This window comes from Mastigoproctus giganteus, chromosome 1 (assembly GCF_048544385.1).
Source record: "Mastigoproctus giganteus isolate SK-2022 chromosome 1, ASM4854438v1, whole genome shotgun sequence".
Taxonomy (NCBI): Eukaryota; Metazoa; Arthropoda; class Arachnida; order Uropygi; family Thelyphonidae; genus Mastigoproctus; species Mastigoproctus giganteus.
In genome coordinates, this window is record NC_143575.1 from 195,530,173 (window position 1) to 195,553,412 (window position 23,240).

At 37.8% G+C, this 23,240-nt stretch overlaps 1 protein-coding gene across 1 annotated transcript in view; it reads right to left on the minus strand.

The window, feature by feature from the left end:
• Positions 1 to 23,240, minus strand: part of LOC150091425 (MKI67 FHA domain-interacting nucleolar phosphoprotein-like) — an 86,748-nt gene that overhangs the window by 59,015 nt on the left and 4,493 nt on the right. Inside the window, exon 2 of the mRNA XM_090383839.1 lies at positions 8,208 to 8,345. Within this exon, the coding sequence (XP_090239965.1) occupies positions 8,208 to 8,345 (138 nt within the window). The remainder of the gene's footprint in view (positions 1 to 8,207; positions 8,346 to 23,240) is intronic.

Below are 23,240 nucleotides of genomic sequence, written 5' to 3' on the forward strand. Positions count from 1 at the left end.
CAAAGTGCATTAGAAAAGGTGTGACGCCTAAGGAGTGGAATAATGCAATCACAGTTTTGCTGCATAAGAAAGGATATAAATTGGAAATTACAGACCAATTAGCTTGTTATCCCACATCTACAAGTTGTTCACAAGGGTCATTACTAACAGATTAGAAAGAATACTTGATGAGAATCAACTGAAAGAGCAAGCTGGCTTTAGGACAGGATTCTCAACTATGGATCACCTTCACGTAATATCACAGCTAATGGAGAAAGCAAATGAATATAAAACACCATTATGCTTGGCATTTGTGGATTATGAAAAGGCATTTGACTCCATACAGCATAAGGCAATGTTTCGGGCACTGGAAAGACAAGGCAAAGCTACCCCACATATTATGATTTTGAAGAAAATATATGAGAATGCTACCTCCTTCATTAGACAAGACAAAAACAGTAGGAAATTCAAAATCGAGAAAGGAGTTTGACATGGAGACACAATATCTCCGAAGCTGTTTACTGCTGGCCTTGAGGAAGCTTTCAGAAGATTAGACAGGTCACAGACAGGAGTCAATGTGAATGGAGAGTTCCTAATCCATTTACGATTTGCAGATGACATTGTGGTCATAAGCCACGATCCCAAAGAATTAGAGGAAAATCTTAATCAGTTATGCACAGTTAGTAAGGATTTTGGACTAAAGATGAATATGGCTAAAACAAAAGTAATGATGAACAAGTATGCCACAGAAAGGGAAATAATGATTGAAGGACCAGTAACTGAAAAGGTGGAGTCATATCTCGGACAAGTTATTAGCTGTAATAATGATAAATGGCTGGAAGTCGAGAAGAATAAATTTTGGATGGATAACATTCAGGAAATATAGTCACATACTGAAGAGCAATACCCCTGTTTGTCTGAAACGTAAAATAATGAACCAATGTATACTCCCCACCATGACTTATGGAAGTGAAATTTGGGCACTCGCCAAAAGAATGGAAGAGAAGCTGAGAACTACACAGCGAAGAATGGAACGAATTATATTGAGAATCAGACTGTTAGATAAGAAGAGAAACACATGGATTAGGCAGCAACCTCAAGTAAAGGAAATTCTTATCAAAACTAAAGAACTAAAAGGGTCTTGGGCAGGACCCATAGCTCGAAGACATGACAGATGGACTAAGAAAATAACAGAATGGTATCCAAGAAGAGCTAGAAGAAAACCTGGAAGACAAAGGCGGAGATGAATAGATGAAATTCATGAGTTTGTGAGTAGTAAATGGATGGCCAGTGCTCAAAACAGAAGGAACTGGAAAGTTGCTTGAGAGAGGCCTTCATGCTGCAGTGGATTGAAAATGGCTGATGATGATGATGCCTCCATCACTTCAATAGATTCAGAATCAATTTTTTCCAAAATCCATTGTAACAATTTTCTGATGCAATAAGCTTTAAAGGTAAATTAAAGAAGTTGTATTTGGTGGTAGGAATATCACTTGAATGTTTGGATAACTTAATTTTTTGGATAGCCTGGTGCGTTATCCAATAGTAACAAAACTTTGAAATCTAGATATCTTTGACAAGTTCAATAGCACAGAACCCAACAATGAGATTTCCAGACAAAATAAGATATGGGAATTACCCCCTTCCCCCCCCTTTTTTTGCATAACGACTAGCAAGCCAAAAACGGTGACTCACAAAAGAGAATGGAGATGTTGAAAAATTATATCCAACGTAACAGTAGGGTTCCCCAACACAAAAGCTCAAAAATACTGTGTTATATCAGGTTTGCCACAATTCTCTAACAGTGTTAGAGCAAAACCATGTTTTATAAGTACCGTGTTGTACGAGGATTGCCACACATTATTAATTGTGTTATAGAAAACGAAATAGTAATAAAGGAAATAATAATAATTGGCATTAGTAGAGGCATGCAATGCAAGAAAGCAAGTTTATGCAGCATCAGCAAAAAAAAAAAAAAAAAAGAAAAAAAAAAAGCCCTCCCATTTCACCCCTCTATTCGTTCCAAATGCTTGTCCAGCTCAGCCTTAAATTTATTTAGGCTATCAATTTCCACAACAAAAGATGGAAGTCTATTCCACCAATCTACTCGCTGGCTAAAGGCAAATTTCCGCACATCTATTCTACAACTGCCGTTCTCCTCAATTCGAAACTCTGCCCCCTCAGGTTCTTAATCTGAGCAAGAGGAAGAATCCCATCAGCATTCAGCTTGCTCAACCCATTCAAGGCCTTATACACCTCAATCAGATCACCTCGCAGGTGCTTACTCTCCAGGCACTGCAATTTGCAGAACTTAAATTCTTTTTTGGTAAGAGTACCCCTTTGATCCCTAACAAATTTTGTTGCCCTTCTTTGTACTCGTTCTAGCAATTCTACATCCTTCCTAAAATGAGGCCTCCAGAATTGTACACAGTACTCTAGGTGTGGCTTGACTATTGCCTTGTATAATGGGATAATCACTTCCCTGTCCCTGCTAGCAAAATTCATATATATCATTGACAAGACTCCATGACCTGCCCTGGCAGCCCATCTGCACTGCTCAGCAAACTTCATATTTGACTGCACAATTACCTCCAGGTCTTTTTCACTTTCCACTTCCCTGAGTGTAGTACCACACAGTTGGTACATTTCTCTTCGGTTATTGCTACCCATAGGCAGTACTTTGCATTTGTCAAAGTTAAACTTCAGTTTCCACTTCTCAGCCCATTTGCCCAACTTATCTAGATCCAGTTGGAGTAGCATACTGTCTTTAGTGTTGTTAACAACCCTGCCAACCTTTGTATCATCTGCAAACTTGGACATTAAACCTGATATACCTTCATCAACATCATTGATAAATATACAAAACAACAATGGGCCCATCGCTGAACCCCGGGAAACTCCACTAATTACATTTGTCCATGAAGAGCAGTGTCCATTGATTACCACTCTATTGTCTCCAACTCAACCATCCCCCTTTATCCATTGTAGCAACTTACTCTTAATGCCATACCCTCTCCAATTTGTACAGCAGTCTTCCATGTGCAACAGTATCAAAAGCTTTCCTGAAATCAAAGTATATGATTCAAAATCATTTTTGGCAGTCAGTTCCTTTGTGAGACCATCATAGTATCCATTCAAATTGGTCAGACAAGACCTCCCTTTAACAAACCCATGCTGTGTCTTAACTATTACTGCAGTTTTGCGTAGATGATCCTGCAATGCTGCTTTAACCAGTGATTCAATTATTTTTCCCGGAACATAGTTAAACTAATAGGCCTATATTTACTTGTGTCACCTTTTGAATCCCCTTTGTGAATTGGTGATACATTTGCACACCTCCACTCCATGGGGACTCCCCTGAGTCCAAGGAAGCTCTCATAATTATGGCTAAAGGTTTGCTTACTTCCTTTGGTGCCTCCTTCAATATAACTGGATAGATCCCGTCCACCCCAGGTGCCCTTTTTTATGTTTAACTTCAACAATAATTTCTCCTCCACTTTGCTCTCAGTTATTACAAAATCACTTAGCTCCCTCTTAGAGTTTGATAAACTTCTGGCACTCCCCTCATTGAATAACTCCTCATGTTTGAATGTAGATGTAAAATACTCATTCAGTTTATCAGCTACCTTAGCATGATTATCAATAGTCAACCCATCTATATTAAGTGGTCCAATCTGATTCATCCCTTTCCTTCTAGAGTTTATATAAGTAAAGAACTCTTTGCTGTTTTTCTTTACATCCTTTGCCAAGGATTTCTCATAATCTGCCTAACCTCCTTTGTGACTTGATTACAGACTAGTTTATGTCTACCATAGGCTTCTGTGTCACTTGATACTTTATATGCATCCCATACATTTTTCTTCTCTGCCATGAGCCTGATTTATTCATCTGACATCAATTTAGGCCTAAACCTTGAACAGTATTTCTTAATCGGAATGAAAAGCCTAGTAGCCTCCAAAATTAAGTCCCTGAAGGCTTTCCATTTAGAATTCAACATTCGTAACATCATCAGTTGATCCCACTGTACAGAATTTAAAAACTGTCTGAGATCCCTGTAATCACCTTTACGAAAACAAAAGCCCTTCCCTTTAGCCTTGATGGTAGTTACATCTTTAAGTAATTCCCACATCAGTACATTGTGATCACTGCCACCCAGTGGTTCCTTTATCCACAAATTCTTAATGCACAATTAATCACTGTTGATAATCAGAACAAGATTACTCCCTCTGGTTGTCTCTCGAACATGTTGCTGTAGAAAATAGTCATTCAATAAATCTACAAAAGTCCTGCTAGTGTGGGAGTGACCATTCCACAAGTTCCAGTCAATATCTGGAAATTTAAAATCCCCCATTATAAGATATTCTGATTTACTGGCCCACTCTATTTCTCTGCACAATTCCTCATTATACTCATCAGATTCATTAGGCCTATAACACACATTTTTCCTTTCCCAGTGCTTATCACACCAAACAGCTCCAACATTGCATTGTCCACCAACATCAATTGGATGCACTTCCTTAGATTTTCTGCATTTCTTAATTAACAGCATAACCCTTCCTTCCCTTCCTATCCTTTCTGTACACATTATATTCCCAAATTCCAATTTTCTGCACTGCTTATATCTGTGTGACATCACGTCTCTGATATTCCAACGATATCTGCCTTTGATGCCTTGACTAGCACTTCAAGCTCATCAAATTTATTAACTATACTCCTAGCATTGGTGTACCTGCACCTGTTCCTATTCTTAGTTACCCTAACACAGCCCATGTATTTACTTGTTCCACTAACTCCCAGTGGTCCTGGAAATCTCCATTACCTTGTTTTCCAGGCTGCTGCTCATTCTAATAGAAGCAGTGCAAAAATCACTATTGTCTCTGCCTGCGGCCACTGTACCTTTTAGCCTGTGTATCATTCCCCCAAGCTAGCAGTTTTCCGACCTACCTAATACTGCCTCGATAGCATCAGCAAATATTCTTGCATATAATTACAGACAATGAATGAAGGGTAAGGCATTACATTGTGAAGAACACTGGAACATTTTAGAAGCTTCATATATTAAAATCAAGAATTTTGTTATTCACAATACTCATACAGAATCATGTTCTGCCATTATCCATAAACTAGAGTAAACCCGGTGAGTCATCTAATGTTGACTTTTAAGTGTATAGTGTTAAATTTTGCAGGTTTGCAATTGAAAAAATTAATACACCTGAGTATTTGAAAAACAATGTAAACTTGGCCAAAAATCAGAAGAAAACTAAACTTATCAGCCGACACACTCAATATCAGAAACTTCTAACTAAACTGGATGATTGGCAGGTATGTATAAAACTGTAATGTCTCTACATCTGCGAAAAAGTGGAATTATCAGAATCAGTTAATTTTCAATTAATTATACTAATAAAAGTTTGAGTTATAGTCGACAGGACTAAATTTAATTATGAAGTAAGCAAGTATCAATTATATATTCATAGTTTATATGAATAAATAATCTTGCATAACCTAGGAGGTATGTAGTGCCTATCTCATCAACAAGCCAGAAGCTCATCTTTCTGTTTATTTGTTAGCATAGATACCTCTGCATGTGGATATTAGTGGCTACCTTACCAGCAGTCCCTGCTGCTACAATAAATATTCCACACAGTTGAAATTGTCCTCTTTATTCACTAGCTTCCCAGGGTAGTATGTAATTACAATTGCTGACTTGTCACTCAAGCTAGCTGTTCTGAGAGAGAGTGTATATGAGCGAAAAAATATATAAAATAACGGAGAATTGTAGTCAGCTGTTTCTTGAAATCAAATCAAAGATGAACAATTTTAATGTATAAGCTGAAAGGTATGAGTCTAGGACAAAAGCCTCTTTCTGTATATAGCATTGAGCAAACCAGGTTTGCTACGTAGTGCATCAATCTTATAATGTGGAGGCACTTCACAGCACGTTGCCTTGGCAATGCACTACTCTAAATAAGAAACACTTCTCCAATGGAGAAGTACATTGCTATTCATTTAAATGTTTGCCATTCATTATTCATTAATTAAAGTACTGCTATTTATTAAGCTTAATAAACCAATAAATCAAAAATATTAATTAAATAAGTTTTAAATAGGAAATTATAAACTATATTATAAAGTATACAGCCACTCGCCGACTTACATAAGGGTTGCGTTCCGTGGAACTTGAAGTCGGAATTTCCCTAAATGCTTATGCAGCACTCGCAACAATGCATGCACAGAATTTGATTGAAGCAAAAAAATAAATGTTCAACGAACATGTAAATAGAATTATTTATTAAATTTTTTTATCTCATGTGTAGAAAAAAATTACAAAAGTGTACAAAATTACAAAGAGAGGAGACAGACGTAAACGCCAGCAAGTTTTACCTTTCAAGTATCATTGCCAGAATTAACTCTCCAGCTAATAAGTATGCCGCTGTGGAAGTTGAAGGGTGCAAAGATTTAGAAGGGGTTTTTCCCAATACATCACAAAATTTCTCTGCAGCTGCAGAATCGACGCTGGCAACTTCACCGCATACTCTAATGTTTTGGAAACCAGAGCAATGCTTGAACCTATTAAACCACCTGTTGTTTGCCATGAACTTGCTTGGGGTTTGCCGTACTTATCCGTAATGTCTTCATAAATACTTCTTGCTTTTGCTTGAATGGCCATTAGACTCAGGGGCACTGAATCTGATTTTCCATCCATAATATTAATAGATTTTCCATCTGCAATATAGCATCTGAACACTGATGACATTAAATGCATTGATCCTTTAACATGTTCTTTTATACATGCACTGTCCTTTAAAATAGTATTCACTGTTGAAGCAGCAAGACCTAATCCCTGTGCAATAGATGACAAACTTTGTCCTGCTTCATACTTCTTAATCATCTTCATTTCTAAATCAATTTTGTTTCATTTCCTAGCCCTGCCATCACTTGCACTTTCCATTGGTCGCTTTCCCTTCACCATAGTAATAAGTAAATAGGAATGAAGAGAAGATTCTGAAAATTTATTTGTGTTTTTTATACGATTGAAGATTTCAGTGAAAGGGAACACATTTCACCACAATACCGTAACGTAAAAACCCACAGAATTCCAGTTATTGGTATTATCGCAAATGCAATAAGATCAGGTTGACTACTCGTTTATAATAGTCTCAGGTGGTAGATGACTTTCATCAACCGGTGAAATACCACCACTTTGCTTATTGGAGGCTTGAAGTGGTGAAACCCATGTTTTGTCTCTAGAGCAAAGTTTCCGGCATCCCCCTCTCCCCATACTTCTCCTTCAACCCATGCACGGTACTAAGTACTATAGGTTTTGATACCTTTCGTGTTTGGAGTTTTCATAAAAAAAAAAAAAAAAAAAAAAAGATTGCACTAACAGAGAAGCCCAATAAACCCGAAAGTGCAAACTGTTTTTGTTTTATTGTAGTGACCTCCAGCAATGTGTTTTAGAAAAAAATCACAAAGGCATTCAAAATTGATTCTTATAACGGAACATATGATAACAATGAAAGTGTAGTGCAATTTCCATTATAAAAATGACCTTTTAGAGAGATAAATAGCTTAGTTATATACGAAAAATTTCAACTTCTGAGGTATTGGAACAAATTAGTAAAAAAAAAAAAACAATGGGTTCACATTACAATATTTTTGCAATACCTCCATTCACATTCATTCCTACAGGATGCAAAATACGTTTTAACAATTTTTTTTTTTAAGTCTGCACTGACCAGCAAAAACTTACATAAAGTCGAATTTCTCTAAGTCGAGTATTATTACATAAGCCCGGGAGTGCCTGTATTGTTATTATTTATATTGCATCATAAACTATATTATAACACAAAGATATAAATTATAAAAAAAAAAAAGTTATAAATATCAGTATATTTAAACAGTGGAGAAGAACTAGATTTAGAATAGTACATTACCAAGGCAACTCATGGCAAAGTGCCTCCACAAAATATCAATGCACTAAGTAGTAAACCTAGTGTGCCCAAGCTATATACAGAAAGAGACCATGCCCAACATGCACAATGACTTTTTAATGCAGGGCAGATAATAAAATTACTGTGTTGCTAGAGAACAGTATAATCACTTTAGAAGTAAGAATTTCCTAATTCACTGGAATTTTCAGAACTTATAAAATAATATAATGATATCAGTTCCCAATTTCTATATTAATATTAAACTAGCAATAGTATTAAAGGCCAATGACCCACCTTTCTGCTTCTTGAAAGTCTCATCCTACTCACTTTACCAAACTGAGAAAAATAACCACGCAGTTCCTTTTCAAACAATCCATGTGGAAGGTGACCCACATAAATCACACCAGGATTAAGATCTTTCTGGTCTTTAATCTTAAATAATAAAACAAACTTTTAAAGACATATGATTATAAATACGCAGTAACATATATATTTATTTATCATTTATTTTAACAATACTCAAACTACAGAGCATATAATAGCTGCTATAATAACACAAAAAATAACTCATTTTTATTATATGCACTTTTATTATAATCTCTAAGAAAGACAAAATGACCATCTCTTTAATGCTTCAGTGTCATTCTCAACCATAGCCAAATACTAGACTTGGTTGCATTAAATATTTGTTTAAATAGCTAGTAGGCTCTTGAAATATAATTCATTCTTAATGTCACTAACCACTGACTCAAAACTGCATATATAACTTTATTTACAATAAAACATACTATAAAATAAAATCTTCAAAACAGCACTATACTATAATTAAAGCAAAAAACAAAATAAAATAAAATGAAATGAAAGTGTATATTACGATAATATAAAATCAGTGATTAAAAATTTTAAATTTAAAGGTTGAAATCATTTAACACCATTATACAATAGCTTTCAGCAGCAACAGCTGAGATGGTTACGGGTTATCCACAATAAATATATATACACACACACACACACACACACACACACACACACACACACACACACACACACACACACACACACACACACACACACACACACACATATATATATACCTAAATATATCCCAGCAGATCCGCGACATCCACTATGACACATGAGCACTACTAACTTCCCGTACATTGGAACCGGAAACAGCTTGGGTATGCATCATTCTAAATTACTCGCTCCTCCCTAAAATGAGGGACTCAAAAAGCAGATGAATGCGGCAGCCCTTATCCCTATTAATACCATAGCATCTGGACGAACATATCCGTAAGCTCTCTAGCCACTTCCGGTTCCAGAAACCACTAGCTCTGTCGACAACCAACGCTCCTTTGGCTGAAATACCATGCCCCTGTTTCCCAAGCATGTTCAGCTATGGCTGAGCTTCCATTATCAGCCTTCTTGATGGCGCTATCATGGTCACCTAGGCGATCGCACAATCTACGCTTTGTTTCTCCCACATAATCCCAGCAGGTCCACGAAATATTTTTCAATTACTGATATATTCTTCTGAATATCTGTAGATATCCTGAAGAATATATCAGTATTTATGCAAATTTTAATATGAATATCAAACCAGTGACAAACAATTATATGTACAATATCCATAAACAAGGATGATGCATGGGAAAAAAAAACAGCAGTTTAAGAAACTACTGATTCATGTCATAATACTGAGGGAAAAAATTTTGAAAAATCAGATTACAGAACTAGCAATATAGAATTCCATTACAGCAGACTGTCAAACGTTCACAGAAGTAATGTTTATTGAAACTTTGCAAGTAGAAAGTTTGCATATATCAAAAAAAAAAAAGGTAAATGCCATCGATATACCATAATGAAAACAAACAAGCTTATATCAACATAACTTCTAAATTTCTTATAACTGAAATAAAGCCTCTTCTAGTTTTATACAATGTTATCAAGTAAAATCAAAACTGAGGTTTTATGGATAAGTATTAATAATTGGTACCTGTCAATTATCCTCCTACCATGGTAAGTTGAAGTATAAGTAACATACCTCATAAATATACATTGGTTAGGTTAATTTACTGGACTTGGACTGTAAATGTCAGAAATTCCTCAAAGTGTCCAGTCGACAATATATGTCTGCTGCATTAATTAACTCTTTCACACACACACACACACACACACACACACACACACACACACACACACACACACACACACACACACACACACACACAATGTAAACTCCTATTACAACGAATACCTCCATAACAAAATATATTTCTAGGTCCCAGCTGACTCACATGGTAGTGTTTTCTCTGATGAGTGTGCAATCTACTGAAGGTTCCTGTAACATGAATGTTTATTTTTTGGTGTAAGGAGAATCCACATTATTACAAAGACTTTGAGCACAATATACTACATGTCATGATTTGGGCCACAACATCTAGTAATCACTTGATAGGTCCCTATTTCTTTGATGATACTTTCATTTAACATTCCTACTAGTAATGTTAAAGGATTGGTTTATTCCAGAGCTAAAAAAAACAATCTTCTAATGCAGTGATTCCCAAACTACCAGTATCTAAGGGCCCTTTCAAAAATCAAAAAAAAGTTTGTGGACCCTTCTGTGTGTGTGTGTGTAAACTGGATTTTCTGAAAAGAAAATTCAAAGCTTTATGTTTAAAACAACAACTTTGTTGTTATTTTTACATAAATATATAATAATATCTTTATTTATCATCAATTTGCTGTAACATAGAATGAATAATTTGGCCAGTTGAAAGGTTCATTTTGCAGACCCCTGGAACTGGTCTATGGACCCCCCCCCCTGGGGTCCACAGATCCCAGTTTGGGAAATGCTGTTCTAGTGGATTGCTGGTTCCAATGGTATGGAGCCCCTGCCCACACTATGCAAACAGTGTCAGGGACTACTTGCATTAGAAGAGGATAGACATTTCTGCAAGAATTTATACAGTAACCTCCTAGTACTGATCTCTCTTTCTGTGACAACATACTGTGGGGCATAATTAACAACAGTGTATCCAAGGAAAGATACCAAACAACAACACAGTTGAAAGAAGTTGCAAGGATTGCTTTTATCAAAATCAACAAGGCTATGCTCCACAAAATATCCCACAGGACATAGCATAGGATCATTTTGAGTCACAATAATGGTATTCATACTAATCATTTCTGGATCCTTAAACAGCCTTCTCCTGACTAGTATACAGTAAAACAAAATGTAATTTGCTTTCTCTTGCATTTTTAATTACCAAGGCATTATGTTGAGTTTTAATGTTTAGGAAAGAAGAAATCATAAGTATTAAACTGTTGAGTAGGGAGAATGTAGTACCATGGGAATACTGTGTTACATAGACATTCAAATATAGAAAAGACAGTATTGGGATGTGCATTATAATGGTGAAGAAGCTAAATGTTACTTTTCCATTGTCGAGAAATTTCTCTTTTAATCAGAACAATGCACATGTGCCAAAACTTTTCAATACAATGTCAGAATTATAGATACACATTTAAGAGGTACTCATGATGATCTAGACCTTGACTGAAAATTGCCACCGTCACCATATCATCACTACCACCACCTTCTTTTGCAGAGAGTTTTAGATACATTAGCATATATGCATAAAGTATCTATTGTCCTCACCATGTCTGTCTGTCTATTCATTGGTAGATGGATTTTCATGAAATTATGTTTGGCTCTTTTAGAAAGATTTCTCAGGCCACCCCAAATTTCATTAAAATCAAATCAATAGAAATCTGACAATTATTATTTCTTTGTTCATCCATCTGCATTAATGCAAATAGATGGACAAAGGCAAACTGCAAAGAAATTTGAGCAAATGTTTTTTGAAAAATTTTGCTGTCTATTGACCTAATTAATACACTACATCATATTCCATAAATAACTTTATAATCCATCCTAGTACCATTCGTTAGTTTATTTTTACATTCAGTTAGAGATTTTGGAAGTTACAACTTAATATACATAGAACCTTTGTATCAGTAATTTGGCAAGAATGTCATATCTCATCACTACTCATGACCACTGGGAATATTTCTGGTGGCGCTGCTCTGACTTGACACTCTTTCCAGACACACTAATACTAAGTGTAAATTTACTTATTGATTTAAAATTAGTGATGTAGTAACCATTTTATGGAGCTATTGGAGGATCGGTCAACAACTCTAGTGAAAAGTTACCAACTAATTCTCCACCTCCTGAACTCTCTGCATAGCTAGAGAATAATATTCCTGATTCTCATCCTAATCCATCATTTAACCTGCCACCTAATACATCTGTTTGCAAACATCCTTCCAACACATATGTCAATCTCTTTAAGTCTATAATACAAACCTCTTTTGGCAACTTCCAGGTAAAGTGGGAGAGCTCCAGCCAGCACCTGTAGTACAGGTGTGCTAACTGTACTTTCTAAGAATAGAAACAGGTGCGTGTACACCAATGCTAGGAGTTTAGTAAATAAATTTGATGAATTTTAGGTATTGCTCAAAACATCAAAGGCAAATATTGTTGGGATATCAGAGACATGGTGTCACACAAATATAAGGAATGCAGAACTGGAATTTGGGGAGTACAATGTCTACAGATAGGATAGGAAGGGAGGAGGGGTTATGCTATTAGTTAAGAAACACAAAATCCAAGGAAGTGAAGCCAGTCGACATCGCTGGACAGTGCAGTGTCACATCAGTTTGGTGTGACATAAGCATTGGGAGATCAAAATTGAGTAGGAGTGTGCTATAGGCCTAATGACTCTGATGAGTATAATAAGAAACTGTACAGGGAAATAGAGTGGCCCAGTAAATCAGAGAGTCTTATAATGGGGGATTTTAATTTCCCAGAGATTGACTGGAATTTGGGGGCTGGTCACTCACACACTAGCAAGGCTTTTGTGGATTTATTGGATGATTGTTTTCTACATCAGCATGTTCAGGAGGCAACTACAGGGAGTAATACTCTTGATTTGATTATCGGTAGTGATTCTTCATGCATTAAGAATCTGCAGATAAATGAACCACTAGGTGGCAGTGATCAAAGTGTGCTGAAGTGGGATTTACTCAAAGAGGTAACTACCATTAGGGGTAAAGGGAAGGGTTATTGCTTTCGTAAAGGCGACTACGAAGAACTGAGACAGTATTTAAATTCTATACAGTGGGACCAACTGATGATGTTACCAACAGCAAATTCAAAATGGGAAGCATTCAAAGAACTTATCTTGGAAGCTACTAGGCTTTACATACCAACTAAGAAATATTGTTCAAGGTTTAGGCCTAAATGAATGTCAGATGAACTAATGAGACATACGGCAGAGAAGAAAAATGCATGGCATACATACAAATTAACACATGACACAGAAGCCTATGATAGATACAAGTTGATCTGTACCCAAGTTACAAAGGAGGTTAGGCAGGCGAAGGCAGATTACGAGAAACTTTTGGCACGGGATGCAAAGAAAAACAGCAAAGAGTTCTTTACTTATGTTAACTCTAGAAGGAAGGGGATGAATCAGATTGGTCCACTTGATATCGATGGCTCAACTGTTGATGATTCTGCTCAGGTAGCTAACAAACTAAATGAATATTTTGCATCAACATTCACACATGAGGAGTTATTCAGCGAGGGGAATGCCAGAGGTGTATTCAACTCTGGCAGTAAGCTAGAGAATCTTGTAATAACTGAGAGTAAAGTGGAGGAGAAATTGTTGAAGATAAACACAAGAAAGGCACCTGGGGTGGATGGGATCTATCCAGTTATATTAAAGGAGGCAGCAAAGGAAGTAAGCAAACCCTTAGCCATAATTATCAGAGCTTCCTTGGACTCAGGGGAGGTACCCACAGACTAGAGATGTGCAAATGTGACCCCAATTCACAAAGGAGGATCAAAGGCTGACACAAGTAATTATAGACCTGTGAGTTTAACTTCTGTTCCAGGAAAATTAATGGAGGCACTGGTTAAAGAAGCACTGCAGGATCATCTAGACAAGACTTCAGTTATAGCTCAGACACAGCATGGTTTTGTTAAGGGGAAGTCTTGCCTGACCAACTTGAGTGGATACTATGATGCAGTCACAAAAGAACTGGATGCAGGGAATAACTTTGATATGATATACTTCGATCTTAGAAAGGCTTTTGATACTGTTGCACATGGAAGACTGCTGCACAAATTGGAGCAGTGTGGCATTGGAAGCAAATTGCTGCTATGGATAAAGGGGTGGTTGAGGGGGAGAAGGCAGAGAGTGGTAATCAATGGACACTGCTCATCGTGGACTAATGTTATTAGTGGAGTCCCTCAGGGTTCAGTGTTGGGTCCATTATTGTTTTCTGTATTTATAAATGATATTGATGATGGTATATCAAGCTTAAAGTCCAAGTTTGCAGACGATACGAAGGCTGGCAGGGTTGTCAAGGACACTGCTGACAGTATGCTGCTGCAACAGGATCTGGAAAGGTTGACAAATGTAAAAAAGCAACCCCAGAGCAATGTATCAACTCTGTGGTACTACACTGACAGTGGTAGAGAATGAACGGGACCTGGGGGTGGTTGTGCAGGCAGATATGAAGTTCTCTGAGCAGTGCAGACGGGCTGAAAGAGTAGCTCATGGTGTATTGTCAATGATATATAGGAATTTTTCTAGCAGGGATAAGGAGGTGATTATTCCCTTGTATAAGGCAATGGTTAGGCCACACCTAGAGTACTGTATACAGGTCTGGAGGCCTCATTTCAAGAAGGATGTAGAGCTGCTGGAACGAGTACAGAGAAGGGCAACAAGATTAGCGAATGGAACAAAGGGGTGCTCTTATGAAAAAAGGCTTAAGTTTTGCAAATTACAGTGTCTGGAGACTAGGCACCAGTGAGGTGATCTGATAGAGGTGTATAAAGCCTTGAATGGTTTGAGCATGCTCAATGCTGATGGGATTCTTCCTCTTGCTCAGAATAATCACCTGAGAGGGCATAAATTCAAATTGAGGTAAGACAGATGTAGGATAGACGTGCGGAAATTTGCCTTTAGCCAGCGGGTGGTTGGTTGCTGGAACAGACTTCTATCCCTTGTCGTGGAAGTTGATAGCCTAAATAAGTTTAAGGTTCAGCTGGACAGGTATTTCAAACGAACAGAGGAAGTGGTTTTTTTTTTTTTTTGCTGATGCTGCATAAGCTTGCTTTCTTGCATCAAATGCCTGTACTAATGCTAATGCTAACTGTGCAACATGCTCTGGTAATAGTGATAAGTATTGTCCTTTGTGCATTGATTCTAATTTATTCCCGTTTCTTACTATGGCCAAACTGGTGAACCACGCACTGGCTCCATACGTGATAAAAGGTAGGAAACATTGCACGGTATATGATTGCCAGGGTCTTGCTTTTGAGCCCTCAATCTGCTCGACTGTTCCTGGCAATCACATCTGCCTAATTTCTCATTTTTCGCCAAGTAGGTCAAATGGTAGTAAAAATTAAATTTTGAAACAAAGACTACTCCAAGATATTTTAGTTCTGTTGATCATCATCTTATGTCCAAATTGCCTTTTAGAAGTATTTGTTTGGTTTTGTCAAGTGATATTTTGAGCACATGCATTTGTGCCAACTCATGCAGCTGCAAGAGGGTGGCATTTGATCTTTTCTCTACGACCAGTCACGTGTTACCTCTTACAGGGAAAATTTCAACATATTGAAAACTCTACAAAGTGTTTTCAAAATATTTCGTTATGAAAGTTGATGTGTTTCTGTAAAAATATTAGTGGTCTTCTGAACAAACTGAGCACTGATGACATATATTTATTGATGAATGAATGGAGCATATTTATTGTTGCCTCAAAATTAAGGTTAAAAGCAGCTTTACTGCACAATGGAAATGCATTCCCATCGGCTCCTCTACTTCATGCTGTTAGCTTGAAAGAAACAATGCACATCCAAGGTCCTGACTACAATAAAGTATCATGACTTTGCTTGGAATGTCTATAGTGATCTTAAGGTAATTGGATTACTCACTGGTATACATGCATGGGAAAATACTGCTATATTCTATTTGTTGTTATTTGGTTTTTAGGAGCATTAGCAACTAAGGCCATTTTGCTCCGGGGATAAGCAGTGGTCATTCCTTGACCCTTCCGCGTCCTCCGTATTTGGTGGTCATGGGCTCAAACCCCGGTCTAATCAAGAAACGTGTGCTACGCACTGCTGCTCCTGCCCATCTGGCTATGGAGGCGCCCCAAAAGGACCAAGAACATATACTAATTCATACCCATAACAATTATAAATACTTCACTTTTGCACAGGATGTCTTCAACAGACGAAGAACATTAAGGAGCCTAAACCACCAAGACCAATAACTTGAGACAGATTCTGGGCACCTCTCTCCAATAGCATCAACCGCCAACCTCACTGAAGCTCAACTGAACTGAAATTCACTTCCTTCATCCAAGTTGTATCAGGCTGATATCTGCAACTGAATCTGCAGGCAAGATCAACTGGTACCTGATCTCACTCAAGACCCCAATCCCAGACACTGGAGACACCAGCAACTTTTCTGCCACAAGCCACATCGGCAATCAAACCGAGCACTCTAGCCTGGTTTTGTTTTACTTTCCTCCCCCCTAGGTGCCTCCATAGCCAGGTGGGCAGGAGTGGCAGTGCATAGCACACGCTTCTTGATTAGACCGGGGTTCGAGCCTGTGACCACCAAATACGGAGGATGCGGAAAGGTCATGGAATGACCACCGCATATCCCCAGAGCAATATGGCCTTAGTTGCTAATGCTCCTAAAAACCAAATAACAACAACAACTCTCCTCCACGGTAGGGGGGAGGAGATTGGTTCCTGTCTCCTCCCCCTGCCACCCCCTTCTTCCGCCTAGTGAGGCACGGGCCTGCCTCATTGAATTTCTGGGGTTGCCTTCTCTTTCATCCCCATACCTGTCTTTCCCCCCAGCCTTCAGTCTCCCCCCCACTCTGTATAACTTGCAGTGTACACCCCACACAACTTATCAATTAATAACGTCCAAATTTAAACCATGCTTACGTAAACCTCTCTTGGCCTTTTATATTCTAGCATTAACCCTCTTTTCTTTTTTATTTATTTTATTTTATTTATTTTTTTTTCATGTAGACCCTTGCCACTGAAATCTTTGGAAACTAGGTGGCAGGGCCTGCTAGAGTACAAAAAATCTACTAGGTACCTGACCTGCCTCCCCGGGCCAAGTGCGGTAACGGTGTGGGTCCCAATGGCTAAATGGTCAGAAGAACAATGGTACACAACACTACACATCCGTCCACTCCCCACACACTTTAAATATCTGGCCTTCACAGAGTTCTGTGCTACACAACACAGAGATGGGGGAAACCCCTAGTGCCGTCAGACAACTAACACACTTTACACTTAAAGCACCACACATGTCAATCAGGTCTCCTTGCGGATGCTTAGTTTCTAGATGGTGCAATTTACAAAACTCAATCTTTCTTGTTAACACGAATTGTTAAGAATTAACATTTGTATCCTTAACTGATTTACTTGCTCTTCTGACTACACCCATTTTAAGAAATCCACACAGGTCCTAAAAGGAAGCTTTCAGACTCTATATGCAGTACTCATGACCAATCACTGTCTTATACAATGGGATAATCAAACAGCTCCTTGTGCTTGCTGGCAAAGTTAGCAGTAGTAGCAGTGGCAAATGATGCAAGAAAGCAAGCTTATATAGCATGAGAAAAAAAAATTTAAAAACCTATCAATCCATACCCTCCAAGGATTTGTCTAGTTCTTCCTTGAATTTATTCAAACCACCCACTTCCACAACAACAGATAGAAGCCTGTTCCAACAATTAAACACCTGCTGGCTGAAAGCAAACTTCCACAGATCTATCATGCAACCATCCTTAAATTTATGTCCCCTCATGTGTGTGTAGTCTCAGTAAGAGGAAGAATTCTGTCAACATTTAGGTAGCTTAATCCATTCAAGGCCTTAAACACATAAATCAGATCTCCTTGCAGGAGTTTAGTCTCCAAAAGCTGCAATCTGCAGAACTGAAGCCTTTCTTGGTAAGAGCACCCTTTTGTTCCCTTCACCAATCTGGCTGCTTTTCTCTCACCCATTCCAGCAGAACTACATCCTTCCTACAGTGAGCCCTCCAGACCTGTATACAATACTCAAGATGTGGCCTAACCATGGCCTTGTTTCTGTATATCATTGACAAAACCCCTTGAGCTGTCCTGGCAGCCTGTCTCCACTGCTCAAAGAATTTCATATCTGACTGCACAATTATCCCCATGTTCTTTTGAATTATTCACTACCAGGAGTGTAGAATCACTGAGTTGAAAAGTTACTCTGGGATTACTGGTACCCAAATGCAGCAGCTTACAATTTTCAATGTTAAACTGCTATTTCTCAGCTCTTTGACTTAATTTTCCTTCATCCTGTTACAGTAGCTCATTAATCACCCTGTCAACCTTTGTATAATCTACACACTTAGATATTAAGCCTGATATACCTTCACCAATATCATTAATAAACATTGAAAACAATAATGAGCCCAGCACTGAACCTGTTGGACTCTACTGATAACATTAGTCCATGAAGAGTAGTGCCCACTGATAACCACTCCGTCTTCCACTCAACCATCCCTTTATCCATAGCAGTAAATTGCCCTTAATGTCACATTGCTCCGTTATGTACAGGAGCCTTTTATGAATAAAAGAACCAAAAGCCTTCCTGAAATCCAAAGTATATGATACCAAAATTATTTTTTGCATCCAGTTCCTTGGTCACTACATAATAGTATCCAATCAGGTTGGTTAGACAAGACTGCCTCTTAACAAATCTATGCTGTGACTGCAGTATAATTGCATTCCTGTCTAGATGGACCTGTATTACTTCTTCAACCAGTGACTCCATTATTTTCCCTAGAACAGAAGTTAAGCAGCTAACAGGTCTGTAAGAACTTGCTTACCTAGTTTGCTGCCTCCCTCAATATAACTAGACAGATTTCATCCACCCCAGGTGCCTTTTTTATGTCCATCTTCAACAATTTCTCTTCCACTTTTCTTTCAGTTACCACAGTCATTTAGCTCCTCGTTAGAGTTTGATAAACTCCTGGTATCCCCTCCCCCAAATAATTCCTTATGCATAAATGTAGATGCAAAATACTTATTCAATTTGTCAACAAACTGAGCAGGATTATCAACAAACTGAGCAGGATTATCAACAGTTAACCCAATGACATCAAGTGGCCTAATATGATTCAACCTCTTCCTTCTACTGTTAATATAAGCATAGAAAGCTTTCCTGCTGTTCGTTGCATTCTTTGCAATGAACAGCAGGAAACTTGATGACTTGATTACAGTCTAATTTATTTTTCCATAGGCTTCTGTATCACCTGATAATTTATATGCATCCCGTGCATTTTTCTTCTCTGCCATGTGTCTTAATAATTCATCTGACATCCATTTAAATCTAAGCTTTAAACAGTATTTCTTCATTAGTATGAAAAGCCTAGTAGCATCTATAATTACTACCCCGACTGCTTCCCTTTTAGAATTTGCTGTTGGTAACATCGTCAGTTGGTCCCACTGCAGTTACCCTAAGGAAACTCCTTTCTCTTTACCCTTGATAGTAGTTCTGTGTTTAAATTCCACATTAGTACACTCTGATCAATGGTAACTGTGACCCAGCTGGTCTTTTACCTGCAGATTTTAAATGCATGAAGAATTAATGCTGATAACCAGATCAAGAGTATAGCTTCCTCTTCTTGCCTCTCTAATATGCTGCTGTAGAAAACACTCATCCAATAAATCTACAGAAATCTTGCTAGTGTGTGAGTGACCAACTCACAAATTCCAGTCAAAATCTGGAAAGTTCAAATCCCCTGTTATAAGACATTCTGATTTACTGGCCCAATATTTAATAACTATTTTACCAGAAAATTAGGACAAAAGCCAATTGCAATATTCTACTTTCTTATCTCGAACAGCCTTAGCATGCGTTTTGGAAAACCAAGGTTTAGATAAAGGATTAGATTTTAGGGTGGAATGCAGAATAAAGGATTTAATCCCAATAAAAATAATTTCACTGACATGATATAAGCAGATTTTGGGAACAGAAGACTTAAAACAGTAACCTAACCAAGAAAAAAAAAAAATAGAAATTGTGTAGATCATTCCATTTTGCATTCTCATAATGAAAAACGATACGAGGTTGAGAATACCAAGTTGTGATATTAGGTGCCTACAGGACCACTAACGTTGATCAAGCACTTTGAATGTGACAGGTTGGTGAGAAAAAGTTCAGTGTTGGGTGTGTAGTTAGGAGTGTTTGCTAGCCTGATTGGTACATGATCAAGCTGTGTCATTGGCAATCTCAAAAGCCTTCAACATCTTAACCAGCTGGTACATGTAACTAGAAACTGAAGCCAGCTATTGTTGTGAATGTTAAAATCACCAAGAAAAATTAGCTCAAAGGTAAGAAAGTAAGACTTAAGAAATTATAGTTTAAAAGCAAGGAAGTCAGAAAGTTCCAAGTGATTAGTAGAGTTGGGAGAACAATAGATGCAACATATGAATTACACAGAATGAGATAAAGATATTAAGTTGTAGAGTCAAATGTACACGGGACTCTAATTGTATTTTTTAATTTGCCATTGCTACATGTTTTGTTATTTTGCTGTTTGTTTGTTTATTTGTTATTTGTTTTTTAGGAGCATTAGCAACTAAGGCCATATTGCTCCGGGGATATGCGGTCGTCATTCCCCGACCTTTCCGCATCCTCCATATTTGGTGGTCACAGGCTCGAACCCCGGTCTAATCAAGAAGCGTGTGCTACGCACTGCTGCTCCTGCCCACCTGGCTACGGAGGCGCCGTTACTATGCAGTTGTTACTGACAAGCACATGTTGGCTTTGATTGAGAAGATGAGCTCATTCAAAATAATGTAGCATAATGTACCAAATGCAAGTATGAAAACAAAGTCGGTGACAGTTGATAAAGAGAACAGTTTAGAAAATAGCTGAAATATAAGTTAGGAAATTTAAAAGGGGTTAGAAAAAGCTTATACCTGGGTTGGATTGCACAATCATTTATGGAATCTTATAGTCTTATCAGTTGAATATATTAAATTTGAGGCAGAAATGCAAGACCCTATTAAGTTATTGAATGAGCTACTGCATCGTTTTGATTCACTCAGTTTATTTTTATTCTAGGAAAAAATCTTAATGAAAGTGATTCCAGTTCAAGAGTATATAAATCCTAAGCCATATCTTGGTTATGAATTGGAAAAAGATATATCAGAAAGCAATTTTTCTGCACCTGAAGAGAAAGATATCAGAGTACACTGCATAAATTTTGTTGTTATGCCTATAAAGCAGAGAATAAATTGTTGAAGTTAAACATAAGAACGGCACTGGGGTGGATGAAACCACTTCAGTTTTTTTTTTTTTTTTTAATGAGGCAACAAACCCTTACCCATAATTACAAGACCATCCTTGGATTTAGGGAGGCCTCACAGACTAGAGATGTGCAAGGGTGACAAATAATTACAGACCTGTTAGTTTAACTTCTGTTCCGGGGAAAATAAAGGAGTCACTGGTTAAAGAAACAGTGCAGGATCATCTAGACAAGAATGCAGTTATAGTTAATATGGAGCATGGGTTTGTTAAGGGGAAATCTTGTCTGACCAATTTGATTGGATACTATGGTGTAGTCACAGAGGAATGGGGTGCAAAAAATAATTTTGATATCATATCCTTGGATTTCAGGAAAGCTTTTGATACTGTAGCACATGGAAGACTACTGTACAAATTGGAACAGTATGGTATTAAGGGCAAGTTGCTGCTATGGATAAAGGGATGGTTGAGTGGGAGAAGACAGAGAGTGGTAATTAAAGCACACTGCTCTTCGTGGACTAATGTTATTAGTGGACTCCCCCCAGAGTTTGGTGTGGGCCCATTGTTGTTTTGTATATTTATCAATGATATTGATGAAGGTATATCAGGCTTAATGTCGAAGTCTGCAGATGATACAAAGGTTGGCAGGGTAGTTAATGACAGTATACTACTGCAACAGGATCTAGAAAAGTTGGGCAGATGGGTTGAGGAGTGGAAACTGAAATTTAACATTGACAAATGCAAAGTACTGCACATGGGGAGCAGTAACCCCCAGAGTAACATACCAACTGTGCAGTATTAAACTCAGGGTAGTGGAAAATGAAAAAGACCTGAGGTAATTTTGCAGTCAAATTTGAAGTTTTCTGAGCAGTGCTGACAGCACAGCAGCTCATGGGGTGCCACAGCAGTCAATGATATACAAGAATTTTGCTAGCAGGTATAAAGACATGATTATTCCCTTGCAGGGCCACGTTAACGCTACGGCCAAATTGGCCTTGGCCAGAGGCCTCACCCGAAGAGGAGCTCATCTTCAGCGTAATTACCTGAATCAAAGGTTTCCTGGTCAGTGGAACAACTGCCTGGCCTGCATGCTCATTGATTTAAACCCACTAGATTTCTTCTTGTGGGGCCATTTATAGTCATTGATATATTCGACTCCGGTAGCTGATGTGGAAACTCTCTGCAATCGAATTGTGGCAAGTTGTGAGACAATACAAAACATGCCAGGAATTTGGCATCGTCTTCGTGAGTCCATGAGACATCGATGTGAGGCCTGTATTCAGGCAGAAGGTGGACATTTTGAACAATTACTATAAGGTGATGTGAACAGTTAAGTGTCATAGACAGACCTTCAAAACTCGGAAACCAAGCATTTCCAGAACTATGTTGATATAAAATATTTTTATTGTCTACATACGAGGAACTCGTTCCTGAAGTTATGCTGTGTATTTTCGAGACACCCTCTATAGTGGACCCAGTTTTCAGACACAATTTCCCTTTGAACTGAAATTGCATCTTGTAGGGATGCCACAAGAGCAAATCCTTTCCAAGATCTATAACAACTATCAGTAATGGTTTTAATTTTACTTCAATTAAAATACTGACATACAGAAAGTTTTAGCCAAAGACATATTATAAAGTTCAACTACACGACTGCTTAAGCATCAAGAGCTTAGGAGCAGTTATAACAATTAAATATGAGCTAAAACAAAACAGTCAATGCTGTCACAATTTCAAATCACCAAATGACATTTTAAGGAAAATTGGTTCACCAAACATCTAGAGACTCTGCAGATGAAATGTCTAGAGCCAAAAAAATGATGGATAGGGAAGTTTTTGACTTGGAATAATGCTTTTCTAATAAAATAATTTTTAATATGATAAAAACTTTATTATATTATAATGACATTATGTAATAACTTTCTTTTGT